The following is an 11703-nucleotide window of genomic DNA, read 5'->3' on the forward strand; positions in this document are numbered from 1 at the left end:
CATAGACAAAACAATGCATTAAACCTAGACTGACTGAAATACAAAACCTAGAGTGGACATAACACAGAATCTAGATGAGATATAACACAGAATGTAACAAAAAACAAGGCGTAGAGTGGATGCAACATCAAACTCGACTGGACAGAATACACATCATTTAGTCTGATCACACAGAATCTAGACTAGACATAACACTAAACTTAGACTGGATGTTACATGTAACTTAAACTGGGTGTAAAATGGAACCAAGAGTGAATACACCACAGAAAGTGGACATCCAGTTGGATGCAACACCGAATCTGGACCAGATGTAACACAAAACAGATGAGATGTAAACTAGGAACCTATGCTGGACATAAAAAGGAGCATAGACTGAATATAACCTGGAATTTAGGCTGGACATAACCCAGATCATTTAGTATGGATGCACACAGAGTCTAGGCAAGACATGATATTGAACTTAAGCCCTATCTGTACGGGATTAATTTCTCAGGGGGTCCTGGGGTCATTTTCTCTTTTATAGGGGGTCCTCTTTGATTTTATTACTGCTTGGAACGACCATGTATATAAACATTAGGCAGAATTACCCACCGTTTTTCCCTGAACTCCGGTAATTTTAGTAATTTAGAGCTTCATTACCTTGCGTCTAATAGAATGGCTTTAGAATAGAATAGAATTACACTTTAGGCGTGCGTTTCCACAAAGATCCATGTAAACACAAAGGCGAGTGGAAATGGACGCGATGTCACATGACCGAGAAGCCAAAAGACTCACTGGTGCTCCTGTTTTTTTTTTCGTTTGTTTGTTTTTTCAATTGCAGTCCGGATGCAAGAGTTTTATCACAGAGTAGAAGTGTGAAATATTTTTCACTGACGCCCCCCTGAGAAACTAATCCCGTCCGGACAGGACTATAGACTGAACCTCACATGGAGTGGACATAACACAGAACCCAGATGAGATGGCTAGATGTAACATGGACCTAGAATGGGCATAGCAAAAAAAACATAGAAAGTGGATGTAACATATCTAGACAGCATGTAACACCAAATATTAAAATGTAACACAAAACTAGTCTGGATGAATAACATAGTGTATTAATAACACAAGGCTTAGACTGGATGTAACATAAAACTAGACTGGACATAAAACAAAATCAAGATTAGACATAACATGGAATCTAGCCAGGAATAAAACTCAAAACTAGACTAAACATAACACAGAATCAAGAGTGGATGTAACATAAACTAGACTGAATTTAACTTGGACCTAAACAGGACATAATCCAGAGTCTAGACCTCTCTTTATTGATGTGGCTTGTTGTTCTTAAGCAGGCAGGATGTAACACTTCAGTCTGTGGCAGTTGTTGACCGATATCCCAGGCGTTCATCAGCAGTTAGCAATTAGTTCACCACATTTTATCACAAGCTGAGGCCACTCCTGCTTTTGTCATTATGACCAAACCTACCACACTAATTACTCTGAGATTAGTCAACATAGGAAAAGACCCCCATTATGCCCAAGATTACAACAAACTATAGCTTTGTGCATTTCAGTAACTGTTATAAGTCCCTGCCCTTATCTCTGGCCTTTTCTCTTCCTGCAGGTCTTTGTTCTGACGGTGTGGTACTGGGAGTTCTACATGCTGCCCCTGTTCCTGGTGCTCCTGCTCATATGGAACTACCTACAGATCGCCAGTGAGAGGGTCTGCCTAGAACTGGTGAGAGCTACTTAAACACCTTTAGCATAGCTGATTGAGCTCTGCTACAGTCAGGGGTTTTGTACTAATAAGTGATGGCAACATTGACCAATCAGCTCAGCTTTTATGTTTCTCTGGAATGGACACGTGGCCTGTTTGAAACTGTAAACAGGAAGTCTTGAGTTCCCAGAAGCTTGTGAGTGGTGGGTTGAATTGTGGGTAGCAAAACTGCCTTTGCTGTGGCAGACTAGACAATAATTTCACAGGCTAGGGGTAGCACAAAATAATAAAATTGTGATATATTGTATTGCTTTTGTTTGCAGTACATTATTGATATGTGGTGTCAAATATCTATATTATTACTCATACATAGGCACTTAACTCCTCAAGACTCGCCTCCCAGTTTGACATAATAAAGTTACTGCACATGGTAGCATTAATCTAAAGAATAGGTTAAACCTGCGGTGAAGAATACTAGTTGTTAAATTTTGTAAAACTGATATAAATAAATCGATAATTTCTGGTATTTGTTTATTAAGGAGTATTTTACTCCCTTTAGTAAGTATTGCAGAGTATTGTCTTGTGATGTATTGAGTATCACAGTATCGTAATATCGTTATTGTGGGCAATGTATCGTGATTCCCACCCTACAGCTAACACTATATTCCTCTACCACTGCAACATGAGTCAGTTGTAAATCACTCTGTGTAAGAACCTCAGACAGATGCTGCATATGCTTTGTGTTATGATCTTCTGAAACTCATCACCCATCACACATTGAAACACCTTTCCCTCTGTCTGTCCCTCTGTGAATGTGTATTTACCTGTGTAAGAGAAACAGCTTAGTTTCCAAAACCTTGCATTTCCATTTTTAACATTTTTCAAATTTTGACATTATATACAGTATGCATCTGGTAGTGGTTCTTTATATTTTTTTCATAAAATTAATGAACATAGACATCCATCTACTGGCCATTCTTAAATACTGCAGTTTGGTAATCATATTACCATAAGTACGTGCCTTTATGAATAGGGCATCAAATAAAACTTTGCAGCAGATGTAGATTAGATTTAAAATGAATATCTGTAAAAATAAAGGCAGAGGCAAGCTTTCAGGGACTCTACGCAGCATTCAACAGTTTCCATATTTTAATGTATTTAAGATGTTCTTCAGAGATTGTGAATAGTGGCCCAGAAAATGAAGTGGTGCTAATATTGTGTTCTGTTCTGTTTTTTTTAATCATTCAAAATTAAAGGGTTAATGGAGTAAGATGTCACTGCATTATTCTGAGACTGTTATACTGAGTCATACTGAGACTGGCACAGGATCTCATACATGTTTATATATTGCTGACCTTTCTTTTTCAGGATAGTGTGGACATTGGGGATGAGGAGGATGAAGATGAGAAGGTTGGCCATTTTACTTTAACTACAGTTACCTCTTACAACTAAAAATAACACTACACTTTCAATAAGTACAAATATATTATTTTTATATAGGAATCTGAGAGGAAAGGCTTGATAGAGAAAATTCACATGGTTCAGGAGATTGTCATCACTGTCCAGAACCTACTAGAGGAAATTGCATGCTTTGCTGAAAGAATAAAAAAGTAAGTACTTATAAACACTTAGAATGTTTATTAAGAGGAATGTTATAACTGTATTGTACCAGTACTACATATTCTTCTTATATCATTGCTTTCCTAAAATGAACATTTTATGTCTAATAGACGTTCTGAATGTTGATGTTTGTACTTTTGGAGCAAAATGTGACTTTTTTTCTTGGTTTTATTTTTTTTTAGCATGTTTAACTGGTCAGTGCCATTCCTGTCCAATCTGGCCTTTCTGGTTCTCATCATCGTCACAGTGATCACGTACTTCATCCCGATACGCTACATCATTTTATTATGGGGTAAGATCTATAGAAACAGAGGCGTGTTAGTGATCCACGGTGCCAATGTCTTACATAAATGCAAGCAGTCATAAATATATATATATATTTTATTAAATCACTAAAAAATAGGGTTTTCATTTGCATTATTAAAACCAGTGAATTAAAAACTAATAGTGGCTGACTAGTGCTCCCTGCTGGACAAATCATTGCAGTGATGCTGAGATGAGTTTTCTGCTTCGCTTTTAGGTATAAACAAATTCACAAAGAAGCTGCGGAAACCGTACGCCATTGATAATAATGAAGTCATGGATTTCCTCTCCAGAGTGCCTTCAGATGTTCAGAAGGTAAAGTAATGTGTGTCTGAGTTTTTGTGGTAATTTGAGTAGCACTTTTTACAACTGAGGTCAAAAGCAGCTGAACAGAAACCAGTAGTTAGATAAAGAACAACATTAAATATAAAACATGACAGTGGCATGGACAAGACAATCCTTTATTAGTCCCACAGTGGGGAAAATTACAGTGTTACAGAAGCAAATTGGTAGCAAAGCACTCAGAAGCAAAGGAAAGTATTAACAATATAAGTATGTAACTATACAGATCTGAATGAGAAAATGAGAGACCACTTAAAAACGATGAGTTTCTTTGATTTCACCAAAATAAAAACCTCTGGAATGTAATCAAGAGAAAGATGGACGATGACAACCCATTAAACCAAACTGAACTGCTTGAATTTTTGCACAAAGAGTGGCATAAAGTTATCCAAAAGCAGTGTGTAAAACTGTTGGAGGAGAGCATGCTAAGATGCATTAAAACTGTGATTAAAAACCAGGGTTATTCCAACAAATATTGATTTCTGAACTCTTAAAACTTTATGAATATGATCTTGTTTTCTTTGCATTATTTGAGAAACTGATTCAGAAACAGAAGTGGTCTCTTAATTTGTTCATGAGCTGTATTTAACATCAATATTTTCATCTATTGCACTTAAAAAAAAAGTTCTCTACTGGACATTTATGCATTGCACAGTATGAGGTATATTGGGGTTTTACTGAGTTCCTTTGAGTGTGGGTACATGTAAACTGCATGTGTGCTTGGTCTACTAGGTGCAGTACTGGTTGTACATTACCAGGAAGGTTAGCCTGTAACGTTACAAAAATTACGCTCCCAGAATGTGTGATGTTTAGCATGTGAATGTTTTTTCCCATAGCATTCCCAGCTATACAAGTACTAACATTATACAAACGTTAAAAGTAACATTCTAACAATGAAAACATTAACACAAGTGACACTGCAGCACCTTTACAGGAGGACCAGTACGTTTTTGGCTTTTTTTTTCGGCTTAAAATTACCGGAGGACCACGGAGTTCAGTGAAAAACAGTAGATAATTCAGCCTGTAATTTTCTTAGAGGATGCTTGAGAAAAACGCATACACGGTCGTTTCAGACGGTAATAAAATCACAGAGGACCCCCCTATAAAAGCGAAAATTACCCCAGGACCCTCTGAGAAACTAATCTCGTCCTTGAAAAAACATTGAAAAAGTTTCTACAAAACAAACAAACAAAAAAAAAAAATCAGGGTTCTGACAAAAGCTTTTTTTAACCTCTGGCTCTTTATTTATCCTTCACTCCTGTAGGTGCAGTACTTTGACCTGAAGCACAGTCACATCCACAGCCCTGTCCGGAAAAAGAGAGCTATCCAGTAGATCCAGCACCTCATCATCTCATCAGCTGAGACCCTGTTGCAGACACTACACTTCCCTTTAGTGTTCACTGCTAATTTGAGTTTATTCAGATAAGCACTGGTGGACAGAATGTGTTTAAATGTATTATCTGTTGGATTATTAATGTTTTAAAGCTGTTTTAAACTACTTGAAATCAAACTGACCTCCACTAAGGGGTGTGTACATTGCCATTGATACTGCTGGGTTATAACCAAAGAAAAACTACTGCTTTCTTACCAGGGATCAGGAGAATGTAACACTCTGGCCAGACCTGGGTTTTAATTGTACTGTCTAATATATTTTTTATATTTTTAACCTAAACAAGATATCGTACTTGTATCTTGATTATTTTAAGTAATGTTATCTAGTGCATTGGTTCTCATTTTCGGCAGCCAGGTAACATTTAAGTGGGAACAAATTAATTATGCTTAATAACCTGGATTTTAACTAATTAATTTATGGTTTATGATGTTTTATTATTATTTGTTAATATCTATGACTTCTGCTGGAATTGTCAGCTAACTCATTCTACAGTCAGGCTATCAGAATGATCATTCTTATTGTGTGATTCAAACTATATTCACAGCTTTTTGTTTTGGCGTACAGTTTCCATGAAGCAAGAGATTTTTAGCTATTTTTTACCTAAGAATTAAATGTATGTATCCATCCTTCTTATGTCATGATAACACATACAGTAACATAACTAGTAACACCCAAACAATAACATGGAGTACTACAGCAACACTTCGCAACTTGCTTAGACCCCAAAGCAACTATCTGTGAAGCAATTAGGCTAAACCATTAAGCAACACCGTAACAACCACTAAGCAACCCAAAAGCAACCTCTCAGCAACACCATAGTTGAATTTATTTTTTTGCACTTGTTTTATTGATGTTATGAATGAAGTGGTGTTGTGTATCTAATAACATGTTTCTTTTGGCTCGTGTTAAAATTCTGTACCCTATACACAATGGACCCCACTTTGAGAATCATGGCTTAAGGGAAATTAAAGTAAGGTCTGTTTTATTCATTTAAATTTATTTTATAAGTAGAAATGCCTGGAAATCAGTTAAATAATCAAACAGTCTTGCTAAAAGTTGTGACTTTTTGGAATGTGTGTAGGTAGTTTGCCTCTGTGGATGCAGGTTTGATTGTAACTGGTTGAACCTGATGCAGTCTGTTACCCTGATTTTATCACATGCATGGGAATCCACCTGTGAATCTCTGAATCCGATGTTTTATGAGAGAGTGCAATATAAAGTTATATATGATTTAATGCACATATATACTCACAGTTGCTGCATGTAAAGATTCTATAGTACATGGTGAGATTAAGTGGGTTTTTTTCTAGGTTCTAAATGATAATGTAACTTTGAGAGATTTTGGAATATTTATGTAAATATATATTTTTGTACTCTTCAGCCTTTTTAATGATCAGGCATCATTATAAATGTACAGATACTTTACCCGGATCCCCCCAAACAAATCTACAATGGCACATACATACCCAGTTGTATATATATATATATATATATGCAAGTGCCTTATGTGTGTATTCTGTATTATTGTAAATAGAACTAAAGATAAACTGCACTTTCCTTACAGAATATGCATCTACTTGTACTATAGTAAAGTTGTATTGAGATGGAGTTTAGTGACAAATACAATCTTTAATTTACATTCACTCTTTTAATCATTTTAATAAGCTCCGTTTATGAATGTACAACTAATGAGTAGCCTATTGATTCCAATGTTACTGCAGCATGTTTTATTAATCGCATTTAATGTTGGAATTTTTGCACAGAGGAAATGCTGCAGTGATGCAGTTCACTAAGTGGACCGGAATGAAATGTTGTGATCTACTTAATAAACAGCTTGGATCACAAAGTTTCATTTTTTTTTTTACTGTTTTCATTGTTCTTAGACCCAAATTCACAGATCAAACATAACCTATTATTCTTTGGTATGAGAAGTGTTTCAGCACAGATTGCTTTTTAAATGAGGCACAAGGACATCATTAACATTAATTATCATACATTAACAACAGCTTGATTCATTCTAAAGGGTCAGAAATCCATGCAAAAAACTAATTTCAATATCTGACACATAAAATCACTCAATTTACTCATTAGTTTAAACATGCAAACATAGGAACAGGTCTTTCAATATGTCTTTTCAAATTGAGAATGTCTTCTCAAATACTGACTTAAACCAACTGAACACACAAAACAAGCCAACTTACATGTTTTTTTATAATACGGATATTTGGTTTCTTTCTGATTTGAACAGCTCTGTGGGTTCATCATCTTTGCATGGTTCCTTCTCATTTTTACAGCCTGGAAACCACCAAAGCACTTTGGCCACTGACCTGAGGATCTCTTCTTTACTGGCCTCTGTAGAGAATATACATTTATAAGAGTTTTATTACATTTTTCTGGTATTTGTTATTTTAAGCAGTCAAACAGCCGCTTACCCCTGGCTTGGTCAGCTTCGTGAAGTGTTGCCCGCACTTTCTCCATAACCATTGTCTCTTGCCTGTTCCATTCTCTCTCCAGAAGAGTTAGAAGCTGCTTGGTTAGGTTATCATTAACCTGTGTAACCTGGGTAGGAATGACAATATGAGCAGAAGATGCAGCAGTAAGATTATGTTCACTAACAAAGACCGTCCAAAAGCAGACAATACCAAAAAGACTGACACAAACAGCGTTTACATATATAAGAATGGGATCTGAATGGCCTGGGGGAGAGTCACTTGTGATTTCTGGAAGTGTTCCTGAGCCCATGTACTGAGTACTAGGTACAGAATCAGTACAGCCTGGTTTTAATGCAGTGTCACCTGAGGGCCCGAAGATCCCCAGCATCCAGTATTGAGATTAGCAAATCATTGCATTGTGTTTGTATTTGCATTTATTTACATTTCACACTCATTAAATAAAACTATTACTAAAAATAAAGTGATTGTACTGTACAACCACAAGGACTGGGTCTGATATAAATGATACTCAGATCAGATCAGAGGCAAAATAACCTGATTAGGACATCTTTAGTTTAATCTGAATTCAGGTGCTCTCGTTTAAATATGCAATTTGGTTATCTACCTGTTTTTCCACTGGGTAATGCACTTCACGTTCGGATTCAGACATTTTGGGGCTGTCAGAGGCTTCTTCCTCTTCACTACACACTACAATTTAAATACATTATAATTTGAATTATTACAAACAAATAAAATATACGTGAGATCAATCAAATAAAAGTTAAAATTTAAACTTACAGTTATGAGGGTACATGCTTTGAATACTTTTTCTTAAACTGACAAAGGTTTCAGAGGTCTCTGATTTATCCTTTTCAGTTACTGCAAATTAATTATTCAGTCAGTCAATCAATCAATAATTCCAGTTAGCACTTTTATCCTGAGAATAATAAAAACTTATAATCAGGTAAATTATACCAACTTACACTCAGGAGGGTGTTTTAAGCTGTGTGTTCTTTCCCTGAGTGGCCCAGTGACTTCTGAGCATATATTCTCCACATTTTCTTGAAACTTCATAGCCCTTCTGTTCCATTCCGTCTTTAGGACCTTCATGATGTCCTTGAACTGATCTTCATCATAAAGACTTGACTGTGGCTTGGTCTTCTTTTCATATAACTCTGTTACACCAGGCTGGAATGAGCAGTTCCCTGCCACCATTTCTTCAATCTTCTCCAGCAGCTCACTGACCTGAGTGTGATCCCCCACTTTGCTGTTATCAAAGACGTGATACCTGTTTCCACACTTCTCTATCAGCCACTGAAGGGCCTCGCCTTCACTCTCAATGTGGTGCTCAATCAATGCATCACCAAGGAAATCACTCCATGTGAACAACACAATGGTGTATCTCCATATCTGCTCACCAAAAATAGACATGTTTTCTTCAATGACCCTTTTCTGCTCTTCCATAAAGGATGCGTCTGCAGGCAGCACCAGGAGCATGACATGGGGGAATTCACATTTTGAGATACTGCCAAAGATTTTGTCCTGGACCCATTCTGGATTCAGTTCGGGTGAGAAGAACTTCCACCATCCAGGAGTGTCCACCACAGTCACATTTCTTCCAGCAACACTTCCACACTCTCTTACGCATTCTGCTGTTCGTTTTCCCGTCACAAACCTTTTCTGATTCAGGATGCTGTTTCCCACTGAGCTCTTCCCAGACATCACCCAGCCCAGGAGCACAACTCTCAGCTCTTCAAGGTGACACACACTTGCTTAAAGTTATTTAGAAGAGAGGAAAGTCTGTTTAGTACATGAAAAGCTTTTAAGTGAAATGTTGATAATTCACCTCATTTGCAGAAATGTTGGCAATAGGGATGCACTGACTATTTGACAACCGAAAGTAAATTGGCAAAAAAATAAAGCACTTCTCTTTTGAACAGAGTTACAAGGGGAACTGGTAAAAAATCCTCCCCCTAGGAACTGGGACAAAACTTCAAGCACCAAATACAGATATGTGGTTGCATGAAAAAGTTTTTGCCCCTTATAGATTTATTTTATTTTTGCATGTTTGACATACCTAGATTTTTCAGATTATCAAACAAACTTTAAAATCAGACAAATATATCCTGAGTAAATACAAAGCATTTTTTAAATGATGATTTAATGTTTTAAGAGAAAAACTGTGATTAATCACACTTGGACAACTCATCCCAGAGGTCAGAAAAAAAACAAAACAACATTTAAAGCAGGGCCGGTCTTACTTGCCTCACTTAAGGTCAGTGTTTCAGTGCATCCCTATTTGACAGTTAAGCCAAACAATCAACAGACATACCTTTTTTTTTAATTATGGACCTTTCTTCCTGTACCTTGGTTTGCCTAGCAGTGGCTCTTCTCTGAACATCTTCCCATTTTCCCTGAAGGTCTTGAAGAACTTCCGGATCAGTCACAAAAAATCTTCCACGATTTTGTCTCGCCACCTCCTCAATTTTCTCCAATAACTCAGAGCCTTGAGCCCTGTTGCTTTGGTTGGTATTATCAAAAACATGAAATCTGTTTCCACACTTCTGTAAAAGCCTCTGCAATGTCTCCTCACCTCTTTGTATGTGCTGGTCAATGGTCATATTTATCAGTTTGTCACTCCCTGTGAAGAGCACTATGGTATGTGCCCAGACTCTATCACCTAAAAGCTCCATGCACTGCTCTAATGGTTCCATATACTTTTCCATAAATACCAAGTCGGCTTCAATCACCAGGAGAAAAGCATGAGGCCCGGGGGGGCACAGAGATACACTGCGCATTATTGCTTGTTTGGAAAGCTCTGGTAAATCTCTTATGCTGCAGTCTTTCCACCATCCAGGAGTATCAACCAATGTGAATTTACGTCCATTAACACGTCCCTCTTTCTTCACACACTGACCACTTACTGCCACAGTCACATCAGGGCCTAATAAGGTATTAATCACTGAAGTCTTTCCAGACTTGCGCCATCCCAAGAGGACTGCCCTTAGCTCTGTGCTAGTGACTAAAAGACACATGGAATGAGAGAAAAAGAGAGAAATATGTTAAAGTTGGCCCAGTAAAAAGAGATTAGGATGGACACTCTGAATAGTCTGCAGCTACACAGTGAGGAAGCACGGCCTTCTGCTGTAACATATTCTTCCCTTAACCAGCGTATCGTTAAATATTCCTAAAGCTTGTGCCACAGTAGCCCTCCTGAATTATTATTTTAAAAAAAAAACTAGTTTTTGATTTGTGTCTCTTCAGACTACAGTAGCCGCTAGTTGCACACCACAAGCCTAAGAGATCCTATTTTTTTTCTCATAGGACTAGGTTATCCCTGCTAATTAGCCCCTTGGTTAAACTTGTGAAATAAGATAACTAGATAAGTTGTGGTGTTTTTTGATTTTCTGATAATGTATGATAATGTCTAAAACATTTGTGTAAAGTGTCCTTTTACACCTACACTTATAATACAGAAGTATGTAAAATATCTAAATTAATAAAAATGTATACAAATAAAAACTCACCATTAGAGCTGGCTTCTTCTTCTTGTGACATTCTTGATAGAAAACTTGTACTTAATGATGTGCAGAGTCACAGGAATCAGGATAGCTCAACATTTATTGATTCACATGGATTTGGAGCACAGTCGTCAGAACAAACGTCCAACAGTGCTTCTGATCACATACACAAAATCAGCAGTCTTTCTTACATAAAAAAGCAGAACAATGCCCTGCTCCTTTTCAGTTCCTGATCTGCTGGATGTTTTTCTAACTAAAATAAAGTAAAATGTAGGCACTTAATTTACTGAGCATGCATAAACAATTCCTTTATCTTGCATTAAATGAACCCTGTCTGTGTACATTTGGGGTTTCACTTCTATTTTAGATTAAGCAATCTAAAATAGAAGCAATTAA

General features: G+C 36.9%; 2 protein-coding genes across 4 annotated transcripts in view; one reads left to right on the plus strand and one right to left on the minus strand.

Annotated features, from left to right (window-relative positions):
• Window positions 1-7200, plus strand: part of mctp2b (multiple C2 domains, transmembrane 2b) — a 42141-nt gene extending 34941 nt beyond the window's left edge. For both annotated transcript variants that reach the window (XM_022669891.2, XM_007246135.3), the window contains exons 18-23: window positions 1604-1717; window positions 3065-3106; window positions 3197-3306; window positions 3499-3608; window positions 3837-3934; window positions 5226-7200. In XM_022669891.2, the coding sequence (XP_022525612.1) occupies window positions 1604-1717; window positions 3065-3106; window positions 3197-3306; window positions 3499-3608; window positions 3837-3934; window positions 5226-5294 (543 nt within the window). In that variant the 3' untranslated portion in view covers window positions 5295-7200. The remainder of the gene's footprint in view (window positions 1-1603; window positions 1718-3064; window positions 3107-3196; window positions 3307-3498; window positions 3609-3836; window positions 3935-5225) is intronic.
• Window positions 7201-7262: 62 nt separating this feature from the next.
• si:ch1073-365p7.2 (GTPase IMAP family member 8) lies at window positions 7263-11481 on the minus strand. 2 transcript variants are annotated; one of them, XM_049465795.1, is made up of 7 exons: window positions 11314-11481; window positions 10119-10808; window positions 8770-9558; window positions 8585-8665; window positions 8412-8494; window positions 7787-7904; window positions 7263-7706 (listed from the first exon to the last, which is right to left on the minus strand). In XM_049465795.1, exons 1-7 carry the CDS (start codon window positions 11342-11344, stop codon window positions 7564-7566), a joined length of 1935 nt encoding a protein of 644 aa, XP_049321752.1. In that variant the 5' UTR covers window positions 11345-11481; the 3' UTR covers window positions 7263-7563. The 2 variants fall into 2 exon arrangements, with proteins under 2 accessions (XP_049321752.1, XP_049321751.1); XM_049465794.1 differs by having other exon boundaries at window positions 7787-7913.
• Between the last annotated feature and the right edge of the window lie 222 nt (window positions 11482-11703).

The sequence above is a fragment of the Astyanax mexicanus genome, chromosome 16 (genome assembly GCF_023375975.1).
Source record: "Astyanax mexicanus isolate ESR-SI-001 chromosome 16, AstMex3_surface, whole genome shotgun sequence".
Taxonomy (NCBI): Eukaryota; Metazoa; Chordata; class Actinopteri; order Characiformes; family Acestrorhamphidae; genus Astyanax; species Astyanax mexicanus.